Source organism: Cyclospora cayetanensis, unplaced genomic scaffold, assembly GCF_002999335.1.
Source record: "Cyclospora cayetanensis isolate NF1_C8 unplaced genomic scaffold, CcayRef3 CcayRef3_contig_244, whole genome shotgun sequence".
Lineage (NCBI taxonomy): Eukaryota > Apicomplexa > Conoidasida > Eucoccidiorida > Eimeriidae > Cyclospora > Cyclospora cayetanensis.
The window spans coordinates 27,328-46,458 of record NW_020312197.1 but is presented as its reverse complement, the minus strand read 5'-3'; the positions used below and the strand labels follow the sequence as shown (position 1 = coordinate 46,458).

The 19,131-nt window shown below is 54.7% G+C and overlaps 2 protein-coding genes and 1 pseudogene across 2 annotated transcripts; 2 read left to right on the top strand and 1 right to left on the bottom strand.

The window, feature by feature from the left end:
- The first annotated feature begins 299 nt into the window (after positions 1-299).
- Positions 300-4,965, top strand: LOC34618557 (puromycin-sensitive aminopeptidase). The gene is made up of 9 exons (XM_026338265.1): positions 300-537; positions 886-964; positions 1,659-1,895; positions 2,069-2,225; positions 2,485-2,673; positions 2,901-3,230; positions 3,687-4,080; positions 4,241-4,458; positions 4,768-4,965. Exons 1-9 carry the CDS (start codon positions 384-386, stop codon positions 4,963-4,965), a joined length of 1,956 nt encoding a protein of 651 aa, XP_026194050.1. The 5' UTR covers positions 300-383.
- Positions 4,966-9,299: 4,334 nt separating this feature from the next.
- On the bottom strand, positions 9,300-17,686 carry LOC34618556 (plectin). The gene is made up of 9 exons (XM_026338264.1): positions 17,600-17,686; positions 15,763-16,903; positions 14,506-15,108; positions 13,936-14,081; positions 13,304-13,699; positions 12,032-12,970; positions 11,041-11,589; positions 9,683-9,874; positions 9,300-9,497 (listed from the first exon to the last, which is right to left on the bottom strand). Exons 1-9 carry the CDS (start codon positions 17,684-17,686, stop codon positions 9,300-9,302), a joined length of 4,251 nt encoding a protein of 1,416 aa, XP_026194049.1.
- A 25-nt stretch (positions 17,687-17,711) lies between these two features.
- On the top strand, positions 17,712-18,861 carry LOC113147496 (annotated as a pseudogene).
- The last annotated feature ends 270 nt before the right edge of the window (positions 18,862-19,131 follow it).

The following is a 19,131-nucleotide window of genomic DNA, read 5'->3' as shown; positions in this document are numbered from 1 at the left end:
ACATCCTGCGTATACGGTGTAGCATGGACGAATAAGACATGACAAATGATTTTTTTTTGCAAACAGAAGACGGCATACGCACTCCTCTTGTGACTGGAGTTCTCACTTGTGCTCTTCCGATCTCACACACACACACACACTCACACACACACACACACACCCACACACACACACACACACACACACACACACAGGACCGCGAGCTTGCAGGCGGTTTTTTTTTCTGCAGTCAGTCGTCTCTCCCACTGCAAATCTGCGGGATTTATGCCGCTGCCCTGCTGTGCTTGCGTTTGCAGAGTGGGAAAGACGTGCGCATCGAGGTGTACAGCGAGGGGGGGCAGACGGAAAAGCTTCTCTTCGCGCTGGAGTCCGTGAAGAAAAGCATGGCTTGGGATGAAAAGGTTTTTGGATTGGAGTACGATTTGGATGTCTTTTCGGTTGTTTGCGTTAGAGACTTCAATATGGGGGCAATGGAGAACAAGGGCCTCAACATCTTCAACTCCTCGCTGTTGCTGGCAGACCGCAAAACTACCACCGGTAAACACCCCCGCTGTTTAGGTAGACATAGCCGAACGCCGTACATGCCTCGCAAAGAAAAGAGAAAGAGAGAGGAGCAGCACGCCGCAAGCAATCGACGAGCACTTTAGTGCAAATCCTTAACGTAGAGGGGCCGCTCGATCCATCCATGTGCTCAAGTGTCGACACTGCAGAGCGTAGATGACCCTATATCCACACACACACATATATGTATATATACCTACACATACATACATGCACACAGCGCGAGATCCCCCTCTTACGGGTGCTTTCTAACAGCCAAAAGTAGCAACAACAAACTCGCAGAACTGACCTTTCTACGTTGAGTTTCACGGGGATGCGTCTCAGATGCCGAATACGAGAGAATTCTGGGAGTTGTAGGACACGAATACTTCCACAACTGGACGGGCAACAGGGTAACCTGCAGGTACCACCCCACTGCTTAGAACCTTTTTAGAGCTGTCATCGTCGACGGCAGGCAGCAGCAGAGGCCCCCTGCCTCCCCACTCTCTTCCCACCCACCTACCTCACCTCTTGTCTGCAGTTTTCTGCTTCCTTCCTTCCTGACACAGGAATGCACTGCGTAATTCTGAAGAGTGGCGTATGCTGCTGCGTATGGGTGGGGGCAGCGAAAAGGGGGGGTTCTCCTCCTCTTCGAGCGTTGGGGTTTTTGGGGGGCGTTTCTCTCACGAGGCTTTTTCGCTATGGGGTGTACTGTGTGTCACACAGTTAATTGTGTATCGATAGATATACTTAAGCTGAGAATCAGAAACAGGTCATTTATGCCCTCGAAATAGTAATACATACTTGCAGCATCTCGCTGTATATCGAGGTGGACAGCCCAATTCATGTGCAACGGAGATGTGTGTGTATGCATGTATTCTATGCATACTGTACAAATACTGGCACCTGTATGTATATATATATATATATGTCTGCAAGCATATGTGTATGCAACATCAATGCACGTGCGAATGTATTTGTATGTATTCAAATATAGAGAGAGCGAGTACTTGTATATACCTATACCTATATTACATGAATGCATACCTAGATATGTATTGATAAGCCTAGAGCGCGTCAACACGTGTCTGGCATGCTGGCGGATGGTTTTTTTGCAGGGACTGGTTCCAGTTGACATTGAAAGAGGGGCTGACGGTGTTTCGGGATCAGCTGTTTTCTGCGGACATGTGTTCGGCGGCTGTGAAGAGGATTGAAGATGTGACGTTTTTGCGAGCACATCAGTTTCCCGAGGATAGCGGTCCGATGAGTCATCCTATCCGGCCCGAGACGTACATTGCTATGGACAACTTTTACACCTTTACGGTGTATGAGAAAGGCGCAGAAGTGATTCGCATGTGCGTATATCGTATTGTTCGCGTTGTGGCTTTGAGTGTCTTCTTCTGCTGGGAATTTATGGGTGCTAGAGGGGCTTCGTGCTACGCCTCTGCAGGCCTTGTTTTTGCTTCTGCGGCGGTACAGACCGTTCAAGACGCTTTTTTCCCCTGCGTCGGAGCGACTTATTTCGCAGGCTGCACACACTGCTAGGCCCCGAAGGTTTCCGAAAGGGCATGGACCTTTACTTCAAGCGTCACGATGGTCAGGCGGTGACATGCGATGATTTTAGAGCAGCCATGGCAGACGCGAACGGCCGTGACTTTTCGCAGTTCGAGCGATGGTACTCCCAGGTAGGTACAGGCAAGACGTTTTTAAAAGGTTTTCTTTGGAGGTTTTTTCGTGGAAAAAAGCGGGATTATAGGCTTTTGGGGGTCGTCGGGGCAGAATCGTAGCGCCGAGGAGGAGGGCGTTTCCTCTAAATAGGAACAAGTCTCTGGCATGGAGATATTTTTCGACGGGGTAATGAGGCAGGGGGAGGGAGCGAGGCACATGGTTGTTGGCCTTGAGCAGCCGCTTTTTGTTTTCGCGGAATTTTTCGCTTGTGTTCAGTCGGGCACGCCGGAAGTAGAAGTCTTGGAGCAACAGTATGACGCGTCCGCCCGTCGATACACCTTGCGCTTGAGGCAGCACACGCCTTCTACGCCAGGCCAGAAGGGCAAATTGCCCTTGGTTATTCCCATTAAGGTGGGACTTATCGGCAAAAATAGCAAGAAGGACCTCCTCACGCCCCCTACTCAGGTATGTATGTTCCCCCTTTCGAAACATGGAGTTCGCCGTCGGCTGTCACGAACGGACGGCGTGTGGCTAGCAGGTGCACGCGGCTAGCAGGTGCACGCGGCTAGCAGCTGCACGTGGCTAGCAGCTTTTCTTGGACGGTGCTGCTGCGCCTCTGCGGCAAGAAAGGCCCAGTTGGTGTGCGCCCACAAGTCTTGCTGGGGTGTACATACACCTACGGGGTGCTGCAGGTACTGGAATTCACGGAACGCGAGCAGAGCTTCGAGTTCACGGACATCAACGAGCCGTGTGTTCCCTCCCTCTTTAGAGACTTTTCAGCTCCCGTGAAAGTCTTGCCGTACAGAACAGACGAAGATACGGCCTTTCTTATGGCGTTCGACTCCGACCCTGTCAACCGATGGGATGCCTCGAACACCCTCGCCTTCAAGCTCCTCCTGGAGCGCAGCAAATTCCTCAGCAGCAACAACCTCGCCCAAGAGGGCATGCCGCCACTCTCCAAGATCTACACCGAGGCCTTTAGGACCACCCTTGCCGACGAGCAGTGCGATAGATCCATCAAGGTAAGAGCAACAGACAGACTCCTCTCTCCATTCTCGCTGCGCGTTGCACTTCTTGCGGTGAGATGAGAGAGTCGGCATTCTCTACACGCCTCCCCATCTGGCCAGGGCTCAAAGAAATAAAATTTCCCACCCGCCAATCATTTTTTTCCGTCCTCTCGGTGAAAGCTTTCTTAAGATCCAGTTCATCTTGTCGCTCTCTATTTCTCTATCTTTCTTCGTCTCTCTCGATCTTTCTCTCTCTCGATATTTCTCTCTCTTTGCTGAATTGCTGTTGACGAGCACCTCACGCCTGTGCAGGCGCTGCCATGGGATGCAGAAGAGCGCAAGCTTCAGTCTGGATCGAACAAGTGGAGTATATGTGTGTATCAGGTCATTGTTGCTGCGCCGAAGCTGCGTTATGCATGCATGCATGCTTGCATGTTGTGATTGTGATCGGATATCTGCCTCCGTCTGCAGGCCCTGACTCTGCAGCTGCCTTCCTGGGAAGTCCTCTCTCAAGAAATGAGTCCTATATATCCAGACGCGCTGCAACTGGCCCTCAAGACTGCCCGTTTGGAGCTGTATTCTGCGTTCAAGTCTGAGCTCTCTGCTCTGTATGAGCGGCTCACACTGCCCGAGGATGACGCGGAGGAAGCCCTTGACGCAGCCAATGTTGCAAGGCGAAGACTTCGAAACGTAGTTCTCCGACTCTTATCAGCCCCCGGAGATGAGGAGGCAGCAGCAAGAGCTTACAACCACTTCACAGCTAGCAAGTGCATGACAGACCGGTACGCTGCACTCCTCGCGCTAGCGGATATGCCCCAGCCGCAGAGGGAGAAGGCGCTCGAGGAATTCTTTCAAGAGGCAGCTGGTGAGATAAAGGCCATTGGCAAAGGCCCTCTCTGCCTGCTGATGCCGATGTTTCTCAACAAGACCTCTGCACGCGTGCCTCTCTGAACAGGCAATGAATGTCTTTCCTGCCCGCATTCTCCCTGGAGTGTGTGGCTGTCTTCGCCTTTGTTTTTCAACAGGTAATCCGCTCATGCTGGACAAGTGGTTCAGAGCACAGGCAGGCTCAGACCTAGACGACCAGGTCGAGAGGGTTGCTGAATTGCAAAAACACAGCGCCTTTACCTCGAAGAGCCCCAACAGGCTGAGATCCCTCTTTAGTGCTTTCGTCTTTAATAGGCCGCATTTCCACAGGGCAGACGGCAAGGGTTACAAGCTCATCAGTGACGTCGTTATCGAGGTAGGTAGAGAAGAACGGCAGTGTGCTCCTTCTATGTATGACGAAGAAGGGGGGTGTCGCTGGCGGGGACCCTGCGGAGGCAATAGGCCTTTTTAAATTAATCGCATTAACGTGTGTCTTGATGTAAGGCAAAGCGCGAGCAACCGACAGAGAGAGAGAGAGAACGAGATAAATATATCTATATATTTATACATCTGTCCATTAACAAAATGTGTATTCACGCGTTCTTCTCTTGTTAATAGCAGCTACTGCCGCCGACGGTGTATCCTCAATTTCTGTGCTGTCTTCTTGTGTCTGTGCAACTTTCAGGTGGATGCCTTTAACCCCCAGGCAGCGGCACGTTTGGCAGGCGCATTCCTGCAATGGCAGCGCTTCGATACGGATCGCCAGGAGCTGATGAAAAAGCAGCTGCGGAGGATCAAAGAGGCCCCCGGGCTGTCTCCTGATACTCTCGAAATTGTGCAGAGGGCACTGAAGCCCGCAGAGGAGCAGACAGCGACAGCTTAACCACCCCTCTGCGAAGGCATCTGTTGAATAGCTTCCTTAATCTGGCTGCTGAACTTGCCGTGTACAACGCACCTATCACTGACCTTCTGTATAAACCATCGTGTTTGCCTAATAATTTCCAGGGGCAATAGCAACGTTTCCTTTCCAAACCCTGCTGTTTCCCGCTTCTGCCTCGCCCTGCATAACGGCCTTTCAGACCGAAAAAAGCAACGCTTTGTTCAGGCCCCCGCACGCTCACGCGAATCTTCCTTCGATAGTCCTGTAGCCTTGAAGAGAAACAAAAGCGGGCATCAAACTCTCTGCGAGCAGCCTTCGAAACCGCTAGAATCTTCGCCGGAGACTCAGCCCTGAGAGCTACTCACCTGAGCCCTCCAGAAACGGGCACGTGTCTCTCCGTCCAGGTGGAAGGTTCGCTCCGCACGACTAGCGAAGTGAGCGGACAGCCTTGTGTTTCTTGAAGGCGTGAAAGCTACGTAGGGAGGAGCGACATGGGAAGAAGCAACCCCTCTAGCTAGGCAGTCGGCCGGGCAGTCCGAAGGGGAGTCTCAGGTGCAGCGCGAGTTTTACTGAATAGTGAGGTCTCGAAGAAGGTAGGATTGCGTAGCACTAATACGTGAGCGCAAAAGGGCTCTAAAAGCACTTCGAGGTGAGAGAAACTTGCGACAAATATAAGGCTGAATGCTCTCCTATCCTTGGGTAGACGCGCGTCGTGGCCTGGGCTTCACCAAAGGGCGGCAGTGGTGGCGTAAAGAGGCGTGGAGGGGAATTTAATTGTGACTCGGTTACCAATGTGTACTAGCTAGTCTCTCTCTGCATATGCATGCAGTTGGGGCTACATGCAGCGTCTTTTAGTTCTCTTGCGGCGCATGCAAACGGGTTGCACGGAAAGTGTAGAAGCGCGCGGGGTCAGATACTAGTGTGATGCTAAAGGGCCTGGAGTCTAAGTGGCTGTGGGGTGGAGGGGGGAGGAGAGGGAAGGGGAGAGCTTGGTGACTCACTGCTGAAGAAACAGCCAAAGGTTCGGTAGGAACGCGCAAGCAGCAACAGCGCTCGAGAAGCCTAAAAACTCTGTAGACTAGGAGCTCCTAGCTGTTTTCCCACTGCACATACCGCTTTGTACGGCCTCACCGTCGAATGACGTTGAGCAGAAACAAATAGCAACTCCCACGACGAGGACTGAAATCCCACGCGGAGCGCTAGCTTGCACAGGCTTAGCTAGCTCTCCCGTTAGCACCACCCTTCCCCCCCCTTTCCTCCCCCCTCCACCTCCTTGGCTCCCTATCTATGCGCCTTGCTCTGCTTGATGCTTAGCTATCAGCCAGCGGCAAAAAGCAGAGAAGGAAGCGCCTAGAGGGGAACTCAGACCCTTTCGAAACCGCGCGAAGGCTGAGGAGTCGGCAGACTGCGACGAAAGCAGTTTTATCGGTTGTGGCACACTCTCTGTCAGCACTTTCTCCTTCAGGGTGCAGGAGTGTCAAGGGAGAGAGAGATGCTACCGCGAATATTGAAGACTTTGACAAGATCTGAAGTGTATCGGCCTGCAGGAAACGCATGCTACCCAAGCAACGCGACTCGCCTCCCAGCGCGTGTGACACTGTGCCCCTCCCTACAGGTGCAGCGTTTTGCACATGAGTCATTGCTGCTGCAATGTGCAGCTTTCCTCCCTTTTCAGCCTATTAAGCTCTGGCCTTCGACGGCAGGGAGGGCCATGCCTTAAGGCATCTAGCGCCGCAACAGTTCGCACGGTTCCTGCCAGCTTACTTTGCACCTCGCGCTGTATCTCCCAGTGAGGCGTAATGAAGAAACACTGCGTGGACTGCCGCATCTGGAGAGCCACATCCAACAGGAGGTTGAAACTGCGGGGAGGAAGGCAGGGGCAGCGCATACGCATACATACACACACACAAACACACAAAAAAACACACAAACACATACACAAACACACACACAAACAAACACAGGTGGATGGAAGCCCAGAGGCTTGAAAGGCCTCTCACACGCCGTTTTTCTACCAGCACCTTCTATTCGCCGGCCTGTGTGCTGTGGCTAGCCTCGACAGTGCCGAGGATCTCGCCGCATGCTTCTCCGTCCTCTTTAAAGCAGCAACAAAGCCCTTTCTCTCCACCAGAGGCAAGGGTACTCTATGTAAGGTAGGCCAGGCGTGTGTAGCCTCAGCCGCCATCGTGGGGGTTCGATGGAGTCAAAGCAGTCCCTTTCTTTACAAGAACTCGCTAAGGATGTGCTCGCGCGCTAGTCGCCTCAGTGGCATGTTACTTTTTAATTCGGCTTCTTTCATCCATGAAGACGTCTACCTCATCGAAGATGTGCGCGGGAGAATTGCTGCGGCGTGCAAGCGCTGCAAGGAAGGCAACCTGAATGCAACTTTTCTCTCCCCCGGAAAGGGCCTTCGGGTGGCTTGAAACGTGTTGCTGATTTCTGTCTTTCGTTTGAATCAGCAAGCGTTGGGTCGAGTGATCAAAGACGAGGCTCGCACTGTGTGGCAACACGCCCTCCACCACACGGCAGAAATCCTCACGCGTCTGCATGCAAGCATGCATGCACAAGCAAAAGGAAGGGATGCAGCAGGCACCGCCAGCCTCCCTGTTGTCTTCTTGCTTCCTGCATCATCGCTTTGCTGGTCAGCCAGCGCGCTCAAGACGGCAAAATAGCACCCAAGGGAAAGAGAGAGGAAAACGGAGATCTTGACTCTCTGCATGAGGCGGGAGCTGGCATAAGGAAGGCAAAAGGAAGCACGTCAGGCTTAAAAGATCAGCTTTTTGGAAAAAAATCACAGCGAAGGACGCGGAGCCGCACACGTGCCGAGCAGGAGAGGGATGAGGACAAGTGCAAGCGAGAGGAGCCATCGCTCGAGAGGCGGAGAATAGAGGGAAAAAAAGCAGAGAGAAGGAGAACGTTGAAGCAAGCACGGGCAAGACACCGCGTAAGTCGAGGATGAGCAATCGCAGCGTCAAAAAACGATACTCGCCAGAGATGCAGGCAACACACACACAAGAGAGAGAGACACACGTCCATCATAGCGGTCACCTGCTTGGCAGAGAATTCCACAGCCTGGAGGAGCTTCTGTGCCCTCTTCGAAGCATTCGCCTCTGCTAGCTGTGCTGCAGCCTGTGGAGCTAGCAGCTGCTGCTCTTGAGCATCTAGCAAACGAGACGCTTCCTTGAGCTCCAAAGAGACAGCCTGTATAGACGGCCAAGGGACTACCGCAGCAACACGGCAACGTGTGCAGGGGGCAGGCACACAAAGAGTTGAAAGTACGAGAAAGCACAAGCACACAAACTGCCAGAGACAAAAAACAGACATTGGAGGTAATGTGCCCCCCCAAGAGAAACGGTGGGCATTGCATACACCGAAAACAGACGAAAACAACGTACATGAAGGAGGCCTTTTAGCGAGGTAGTAGAGACTGCGTCTCTCTCGCGTAAGTACATGTATACATACATATATTTACATACATATATATATATATACATATATATACATACATATCAATATATACATACATATATGTACATACATATATATATACCTACATATATTTACATACATATGTATATATATTCAATAGGGCCTTTTTCGCTGCGTGTATTTTTAGTCTGTTGTCTGCTATTCCTGCTGCCAGCTTCAAAACCCCGTAAATGAAAACGGCAGCATGCAAGCGACGACGCCCAACAATGCGTTCAGGAAATTAAAAGGTGGATAATTACCGCTTCATCTCGAACTTCCGCCTCGAGCGTTCGCACACGCAGTTCCAGCGACTTAAGACGCCTTTCCGCCTCCTGCAGCCGGCCGATGCAGATAAGCGCACAAAGTGCAGCGCATACACCACAGTGTGCAAGGCCCTTCTTGTTTCGTTAAGCTGCTGACTTGAGGGTGGACAGCTAGCCAAGAAAAGGGGAAAAGGCTAGGCGTTCGTTCACGGAGGAGCAGCGGCTTACCGCTGCAGAGAGCTGCAGTTGCTCGGTGCCTTCTGGCAGCAGAGACTTGCATTCGCTCTTCAGGTGCTGAGAAGGGGTCGAAACACAGAGAGAGAAGTGCCGTTTTGTGCTATTATTGGCAGACATATCCAAGGAGAGGCGCTGTTTTTCGACTTCTGGATGCCGCTGAGCCTAGCGCTCTCTGCTCTGTTTGGATGCGAAAGAGGGTAATAAAAGACACAACAGACTCGCATGAGCCTTAGGCAAGGCGCAGAAGGAGGACTAGCGCATTGTCAGCCATGCATACACACAGGAAATTTCGGAAGAAACAGGTAGGTAGATCGATGTATGTGTGTGTCTGTGTGTGTGTGTGTGTGTGTGCCACACATGGACGGCTGCCTATGCAGATGCCAACGCTGCTTTCTGTGCTGCCTGCCTGACCTCTGCCTCTGCGCGGAGGTTTTCTAAATGGACTCTCTTCTTCTTGAGCTCCTCGATTCGTGCCGCAGCCATCGCGGCTGCAGCTGTTTCTGCTTCCCTCAGCCTCTCTACCTCTGCCTCCGCCTTTCTCAGCAGAAAGGCCGCACTCTCCACTGCCTGAGGAGGAAGCAAGCACAGAAACGCGACTTGTCTACAGCACGCCTTCGCCTAAGCCCGCAGCCATCCACGCCGATCTCGAAAGAACAACAGAACGGCAAAGAAAAGCAGCAGGAAGACGCCCATGTGGCGTGCTGTTGCGTGTGTCGTCACGTGCATGCGCAACGTATCAACCCGCAACTGACCGCTACAGCCTCCTCCACTTGCTGCTGCCTCTCTTTTAATCCTCTCTGAAGGCTTTCCACCGCCTCCTGCGCGCGAGCAACAGTCCCAACCGCATCCTCGATCCGTTCCTGCAAAGCCACTTTGTGTCTCTCCTCGGCAGCACTCTCACGTTCCTTCGCCTCCAGCTTCTCCCGCAGTCCTCTCAGCTGCTCCTGAAAAGCAAACGCCGACGGAAACCCCTCAAAACACTACGCTGGAGCCGCGGACAGAGAAAATTCTTTGCGCAAACATTCTCACCCCATAGTCAACCCAACTACCAAACACACGTAGACACACACAAACATATATATATATATGTATGTATATATATATATATATATATATATTTTTACAGCGTCAGCAGACCTGTTGAAAAAATCTACTATGCTTGCTTCGGAATTCAGCGAGCGCCATGCGGGCCTCGTCTCGCACATCCATCGCCAGCTGTACTGCCACCTGTTGACGCCCCTCTGCCTCTTCACAGCGCTGTACAGCAACACAGACACTCAAAAACACGCATGAACAGCTATCCTGAAAGAGACTTCGAATCTGTGTGCCTACGAACGAGACAATAAACACACCCCACAACGCGAGACATCGGCGAGATCACACCAACCAACCAGAGGCATGACTGACAGGCACACAGACAAACACACAGACACACACAGACACACACATAGGCATACACACACACAGACATAGGCATACACACACACAGACATACACAAACACAGACACACAGACACACACACAAGAGGGAGGTTCCCCCACTGACGCGATCACATGCCTCATTAGAAGGCAGGGCGACGAGAGGGATGCCAAGATCAAGCAACAATGCGGCAACCACACAAATACACACACAGAAACACACGCAGAAACACAGACAAGCAAGGACTGTTTTAGCCCAGCACAGTGGCACACATGAAGACCCATACATACACATATATATACATATATATATATTTATATATTTACAAACATACACACATATACATACACATATATATACATACACATATATATACATACACATACATAAATATATATATACATATACAGATACACGAGCAAAGCACAAGGGCCAACGAGCGCGCATGAGAAAGAAGAAGAAGGGGGGCGATAGCCACGCAGACTGCGACAGAGGGAGGGAGAGGAGGTGCCAGCGACAGCAGGCAGGGATAACAGAGAACGTGGCAGACGGAAAGAAGACATATATGCTTTGCTGCATTGAGAGGCAACACATGGGGTGTGATTTTTTTTCATCTAGAGGCACTCTGCGGAAGTGATGCTGCTGCGAGTGCTCCTAAAGGCCTTCATCCATCGTTAATTCTGCCCTCACCCTCAATTCATCGGCAGCCGCTGTTTGCGCCTCTCTTCCAGCCGCGCAAGCAGCCGTGGCTTCCTCGAGTTGCCTCCTTGCTGCAGCATCGGCCTCCCTCTTCTTCTGCAACACCGATGCCTCGAAATCCCACTCCCGAGACAGCTCCTCCTCCAGTGCAGCCTGCGCGTCCTTATCAGCGGCTGTGCGAGACTTTGGAACGAGCGCAGGCGCAGTCGCAGCTTCTGCCGCCTCCGAAGATGCAGGAGGAGGGCTGCTGCCAGAGACTGAGCAGACTCTGACAACGCCTCGAGCCTTACGGGCATGCCCATGCGCACAGGGAACCCCCTCTGTGCCCCTCCCTTGCCTCTTGAGGTGGAGGGCCTCACGCCAAGCGTAACCCTCGCGAAGGCCCCTTACAGGACCCGGGGGCCCCTGGGGCCCCTGGGGCCCCCAGGGGCCCCCTGCTTGAGGCAGGGGCCCTTGGAGGAGCCCTCGAAGGTGTCGTCCATCCTCAGCAATCGCCACGCGCTCAATAGAAGCAACGTCCACCAAAAAATGAACTCCAGCCTGACAGACACAGCAGTAGTCGTCCTGCACACGGCAGTAGAGACGATGAGGCAGAAGCAGCACAGCTGACTGTGTCGAGGAGAGGCAACAGCGGGGGGGCGGGGGGATTTATTCCCCTCGGAAGTCATCAAGAGCGTTTACCGACCCCACTCAGCACCCCCTGCTTCTAGACAAACAAGCCCATACAAACGCGAGATATACGCTCCAAGACAGACAAACAAGCCCATACAAACGCTAGATATATGCTCTAGAACAGACAAACAAGGCCATACAAACGCGAGACATATGCTCTAAAACAGACAAACAAGCCCATACAAACGCTAGATATATGCTCTAAAACAGACAAACAAGCCCATACAAACGCTAGATATATGCTCTAAAACAGACAAACGAGGCCATACAAACGCGAAAGCACACACATTTCTCGGAGGGCGTGACTTACCCTTGGCATGGCTGCCTCGAAAAAAGCCTCGCCTCTGTCTTCTCTGTCCCCCTGTGTCTCTCTTTTTTTGAGGGCCTTGTAAAGCGTGAGTACTCCCTTGGGGAGGCCGAGTGCCTCGTCCGTCAGGCGTGGAGCGTACGGGGGGCAGTTGAAGTTCACAACAGCCACGCGAGGAGGCCAAAGGTGTCTCTGTAGAAGCGGCTGTAGCAAGCGCTGCTCTTCTATTGAGCCAACAAGCCACGTGGCGAAGTGTTGACTCATGTGCTCCTCCAACACTGCCTGCGCTGCATCTGGAGGCACCCCTGCAGCCTTGCATGCCTCCTCGTCAACGTGGAGAAACTCCCCTAGGGGCCCCAAGGGGGCCTGTGAAAAGCGGCGCTGAGACAGAAGGGCCTCCACGGAGTCCAGCAAGCCAACTAAATCCGGTGGGGGCCCCTTCCAGCGAGGATTAAAGTACAGACATGCCCTCTGCGCAGCATCCTTTCGACGCTGCTGAGCGAGACGCAGCTCTGCCTGCTGAAGCAGTCCCGCCTTGACGTGCTTCTCCCGTGCAGCAGCGGCTGCTGCGGCTGCTGCGGCTGCTGCGGCTGCTGCTGCCTGCTGCTGCTGCTGTTGACGCGCCAGGGAGTTTCTGAGAGCCTCCTGCCTTCGCTGCGTGTGCTGCTGCTCCAGCCGCTGTATCAGCTTCTGCTGCTGCTGCTGCTCAAAGGCCGTCTGCCTTGCGAGATGCTGTGCTGCTTGAAGTCGCAATTCGGCATCCGTGGAAACACCCCGCGCCTTCTTGGCCGCTTGCTGCGCCGCTGCAGAAGCCCGCTGCAGCCGATGCAGCGCTTCTTCTGCTGTAGCAAAAGCTGCTGCTGCCGCATCCAAAGCCGCCTCTCGCTCTGCTAGCTGAGCTGCCTCCTCAGCACCTGACGAAGCGGTGCTCTTCTGCAGCGTCTGCAGAGACGCAGCAAGGCAACACACAGCCCTGACCTCCGTCCGAAAGTGAGCGGTACTCACAGCTAGGAGAAAGCAACGGTCAGCATACGCAAGGCAAAGCAAGCAGCGGTATAGAGAAAGAGAGAAAAAAGAGGCCGCAGAAAAACGTAGCTGCACACAGCACAGGGGAGGACCGCATGCAAAACACAAAACAGCAGCAGGGGGCCAAAAAAGATACTCCGCGCCAAACATAGACGCAAGATTGACTCCTAAAGCGGCACAATCGGTTTCCCATGAACTGCAACTGCCGCTGCCTTTGCCGAATTCGCTGTTCGCAAGTGCTAGACATACTCCCTGCATGCTGTGGATAACTTCTTTGAGAGCCTTGTGCATCTCCTTGGAGGCCTCTAGATCCTGTCTGAGCTTCGTGACTTCCCCTTTTCGAATCCGCAGTTGTCTAGAAGCAGCAATCAGCTGCTGCTTGTGCTCCTGCTCCCTCTCCTGCAGCTCTCGCAGCCGCTGTTGCCGCTGTTGTAGAGTTACTTTGCAGCTGTCCACCGTCTGCCGCTGCTTTTCTGCAACGGCTGATGCAGCCCCTGCGGCAGCCTCGCTTTGGTGCAGTTCTAGGTGTCTCTCCAGCTCGGCAACTTCGGAAGCAACAGCATCTGCTGCCCCCGCTGCCTCTGCAGCTCTCAAATGTGTAAGGGCCTCCCTCAGTAAGACGACCTCCTCCTTGAGGCAGCGCAGCTACAACGAACAAACCAGCAGCAGAACCAGCAACAGGCGTCTTCTCCTTTTTCAAACCCGCTCTCCCTACTACTTGCGTCTGTTCCTGTATCGCTGCCTCGCGGCTAGAACCTTCTGCGTGTGCCTCTTTGCGCACATGCGCGAGCCAGCTCCGGCTAGCTGCCTCTAGTGCGCTGGCTAGCTGCTGCTAGGATGCGATTCGACAAGCCGCGCTTAGGTGTTTGGTTGCTGCACACCTGTTTGCACTGTTCGAGCTCCTCCATGAGTTTGGCCTTTGCAGCTCTGGCGGGAGAAAGACGATTATCGAAGGCCTTTAGCTCCTTGAGTGCGATCTGATGCCTTTCTGCCGCCTCCCGCATGCTGCTCAGCGCCGTTCCCAGCCCTGCAGCAGCATCAACGCCTCTCCAGAATAACGCATGCTCTACGTTTTGTTCGGCAGCAGCTGCTGACAGTGCCCTGGTAATCTCCCCACAACTATTTCAACGGCACATGCAAAGACACCGCGAAAGCCGCCCCCAGCAAGCAGCGCCGAGCAAAGATAAAAGGAACGCTAAACAAAGCAGCAAAGCAACAAAAGCAGCAGCACCAGCAGTAAGAGCCAAAGGATCACGAGCCGCATGTCTCACCACTCGCGCACAGGTAGAACCTGTAGAGCGACTGCTCTGAAGCCCTAAAGAGAAAGGTCTTGGCAAGCTCTTGAGACAGATATACAGCAGGATTTGTCAGTTCCAGGCCGAAGTGCGTCAGAAGGGCCCTCACCTCCGTGTGTTTCACCTCCCTGCGAGAGCTTCCAAGCGATCCACAACCTGCAATGTACCATGTACTGCTGCCAGTCGCCCACAGGGCCTCTTCCTCTTCCTCCGCCTCCTGCCCCGCGCGTTGCTTGAGCTGCTTGCGGCTGCACCGCTTTTTCGTGATCTCCCGAGTTAGCGTAATGTAGTCGCCATATGCGCCGTGGCAGTATGCCCTATCCACGGGGAGGAAGGCGTCCCCCGTGAGGCGAGACACGCGGCTCACAAGGCCCTCCCCCTCCTCCTTTACGACGCTCTGGACCCCAGGGGGGGGGCCCCCCGGAGGGGCTCCCGCGGACGATCCCTCCTTGGGAGGCGAATAGGGGCCCCCTAGGGAGGCCTCCGCCGAAGAAAAGTTGGAGAAGGTGATGGAAATCACCGTCTTCGGGGGCCCCGCCTCGCTCCAGTACTCCCTGATGTATTCAAAGAGACGAGGCTTTTCCGCGGCACGGACAAGGCCCGCTGTAGACCCCGCATGGGGGCCCCTCTGCGAGGGGCCCCCCCCTTGCAGGCCACCCTCGAGACTGGAACACCCCCGCTCCCTCGTGTGAGCTCTCTCTGCTCCACAGCACACAAAAATAGCCTTTGCAATGGCAGACTTCCCCTGGCCGTTTCCGCCTGCAGAATAACACAAAACGCGGGGGCCCCTTGCTTAGCTCGCGTCACACCTTTTCCCCCAGCAGACAGTTCCCCCCTTCGCCCCCGTCAAGGTGCCTCAGGAGCGAGCATCTTGCCCACCCCTCTCCACAGCAGAGCCGCCGGCCGCAAGGGTACAGACAGGAAAAGACTCTACAAAAACTGAAAGGTGCCCCCTTCTCGCTCGCTTGGTAGATATATCCCAATGCATTGTGTTGTGCCGGCCTTGCTGGTTAGGCCTGTACACTGACGGAAGCGTCTCCGTGTGGAATGTTTTACTGCAGGGTAAGGGGTATATTATTGCAAGGGGTGTTAGAAGGGGTACTCTATTGCAAGAGGTGTTGGAAGGGGTACTCTATTGCAAGGGGTGTTAGAAGGGGTACTCTATTGCAAGAGGTGTTAGAAGGGGTACTCTATTGCAAGGGGTGTTAGAAGGGGTACTCTATTGCAAGGGGTGTTAGAAGGGGTACTCTATTGCAAGGGGGTCAGAAGAGATGTTGGCAGAAGGAGTTCTTGGCAGTTTCCCTGTGTCAACGAGAGGAGGGAGGGCCCCTTCCCCCCCCTTCTCAGGGGCCTCTCAGAACTCTGTGTTATGGCTCCAAGGAGCCCCTACCCTGACTGCAAGTGCATGCATACCGAGGATAAGGTTAACATACGGCGACGGCCTCCAGTCCAGATGCTCATGGTTGCAGAAGTCTCTTAGAACTACCCGCGCGATTTTGCCTGCACTCCCAAAAAAGGGATCCATATGCCTCCTTAACGTTGGAGAAGACGACATAGGGGCCTCCAAGAGGCCCCGAACTCTGTCAGCCTTACGGCGCCTTGGAGTCTCAGAAATCCGTGCCGACCCCCGAAGGCTTCGCTGCGAAGGGGCCCACAAGGGGCACCCGATCTGGCTCGCGTCGTCAACAACAACAACACAATCTGAGCCGTCTTCCTCATCAGACGTCTCCAAAAGAGGCCTTTCTGGGAAGCCTCCCGAGGTCGCTTCACCCGTAGCATGAGCAGCAGCCTCTGCAGCTTTCAGCGGCGTTGCTGAAGGCAACAACCCGCCTGCTGCAGCGACCCCCTCGCGACTCTCGAGGGAACTCTGTGACTCCCGCACGTGCGCTTGTTGGCGGGCTGGAGGCGAGTCCTCTTTGTCTAATAAAGAGGCTGTCGAAAGCACAGAAACATTGTCTGGATCGCAGGAGGGGGGGCCCAGCGCGTCTGTCCTGCGTTCCCCCTTTCCCTCCTTTTCAGTAGATCCCGACACCGCTTCAGACATACCACCGTCCTGCTCCGGCGATCTTCTGCATCTGCCACCCATGCGGAGTGGTGCTCTCTTAGATGGAGGAGGGATCACGCTTTTGGGCTTACCCTTGCCCTTTGATGCATCGTCTGCGGAGGAGAGCTCCTCCTCCGAGTTCCCGCAAGAGTTTGCGCTGCAGGATCTCCTACAGAGCCGAGGGCCCCTTTTACGCGGCATGTTTCCTCCCACAGCTTTTCTAGGAGCCAGGGAGGCCCCTGGAAACGCTGGATTCCAACGCCTCTCACTTCTTTCTTCAGAAGCGACGCTGGGGCCCTTTGCAGGCATCCCCGCCCTAGATGCAGCAGCGCGTCTTCCTGAGGAACCCTCCGACTCAGAGCTGCCCGAGCTCACGGTCAAATCAACGGTTTCAGTACGTCCAGGATGAAGCGGCTTGGTCCTAGGTTCCCCCAAGACAGCAGCCCCCTCTGCCACCTCTGGGGGGGCCCCCAAAGCCTCTCCACCGTCTGCCTGCTCAGTCTTCAGACGCTTAACCAGAAAGCCAGGACGGGACCAAGTCCTGCCAGCCGTCGCAGCGGCGGCGCTTCCAGGGGCCCCCCGGGAGGCGGGGGGCCCTCTCGGGGTGGCGTCGCTACACTCGAGGGCCCCCGACTCGACCGTCAGGCATCCTGGGGAGGCCCTCCGACCCGCGAGGGGGGACCAGTGGGACATCGTTTGCCGCTAGGGCCCCCAAAATGGTGTCTTCTGAAACAAACAGGCGGGGGGCCCCTGACGCGCCAGTCGCCTCTTCATCGGGTGGCAACCGCGTACATACGGGAATGGGGCCCCCGATGACTTGTCAGGGGGCCCTGAATGAAAGTAAACCACAAAAAGCAACTAGAATTAGATCAGAGGAGTCGAGGAGTCAAGGAAGGGGCAGCCAACAAGACGGTACTGTGCAGGACCCTAAGGGGCCCCCAAGAACGACCGACCGCCTGGGGGCGTGGGGGGCCCCCGCTACGTCTTGCAGTGTCATGAGCCGAACGCCTTCTGGTTCACGCCTTGCGGTGCACGGACCTCAAGTTCGTGCAATGTTGTCGGGTGGAAGCGTCATAAAAGGACTACCAAAAAACACTTTAATGACGGAAGCGAACCTTTTGCTCTCGTTTTTTACATTCCTATTGCAGTCTGTCGTGGTGCTGTCGCAAAACGGCGCGACCTCCACTCTCACCCGGTCCGTTGAACACGATCGCGATCGGAGCCTCCCTTTAGGAGACCCCTCCTGTCGTCTGCGCTGGCTGGGGTCCAAGCAACCGGTAGAAATGCATGCATTTTCGTGTTTCTTAAATAGGGCCTTATGATTTCCTCCCTTATTTCCGTTGCTCGTTGGGCTCCTCTGCCCCTACACTCGAAACGTGGATCTACCGGATATTCTGCAAACCCCATATGTCGAAGGTCCGCTCCCGTAGCCGACCGCGTCTCCCTCCGCTGGACCTGCAATAGCTCCTGGCGTCTAACTATTAGACGGCCCCTTGAACACTCTCTCAGTCATCTAGCCATACACGGAGAGACTGCAGCAGCAGGCAATGCGCCGCGCCTACTACTGTCCCCTATGGCATCCAGCTGTCGCTTGGGCCCCTTGAAGGATGCATGCACCGATCCTGTACCATAGGCACGGTGTACATCCCTGGCGCGTCCCTGCTCGGGGTTCATCAGCTCGTTCTTCCTGTTGCATGCCATCACCCTTCCTTAGAAAAACCCCATGAGGCCTTTCAGCGTAAAAATCAACGTTTCGTGCGCGATCATGGCTTCTTCGAGGCTTAGGCCCCATCGAAAGCAGCTGCAGCCCCTCTTTCCAGTCGCCCCTCCAAGAAGGGAAGAGCACGCCGAGTGCAGCAGCGGCGGAAGCTCCTGATGCCACAACTCCTCCTGCAGGAGAACGCAGGACTCATCCTCTTCAGTCAAATGCTTCGCACAAAAACTTGCTGGCGAGCTCGCAGGCTGCCGTACTGCCGCCCCGTGCAGGCTCCCCGCGTAGCAGCCACCGCGACGGCAGTGCGAAAATAGGGGGGGGCCCCCTTCGGTGTGGAGGGCCCCCCATCCGAAGGAAAGCCCGCAGGCGGAAGGTGCTCCATGCAGCGCTGCTTCGGACTGCCTGCTTCTCTGGGGAGGCCGGATCCTTGCGCTGCTGCCGGTGATCACCCCTTTGGATGCCTCCCCTCCGTGAGGCAATATGCAGCCAGCAGTACCATGCCCCAGCAGGTATAGGGGGAGAACCCCCTGGGAGGGCGTCCGCAGAGGCCCCCTCAGGGGCCCCTGGAAACACAAGTGTTGTGTCTGCGCCCCCAGCTGACCAATGGGGGCCCCCTTATATGCATGGGCTCTATGTTCCGTCGCTGCTTGCGCAGGTGCTACCGCAGTGTCTGTTTGCAGTTCTGGGGGCCCCCGTGCTTACGTTGCTATCGTGGGGGGATGCCGGAGTCAATTCTGCATTCGCCGGGAACTAAGGGTCCTCTGCACCCGCGATGGGGGCCCCACTGGGGGCCTATCTCCCCGCGCTGGCTTCTCGGATTCCCCCGTGGCTGGTATAATCTCTATGCGTTGCCGTGTTTTTTGCAATGTGCATCTTTAGCCTCCTCACGGTATACCCACTTTCTGCCATTGTGCCCTGGGGGCCCCTTACAGCTTTGGGGGCGTCGGTCTTTGCTCCCCCCGTGTTTTAGAGTCTGTCAAGGGCTGGGCCCTCTACTTCTCTGAGTATCCTGCAAGCCTATGTC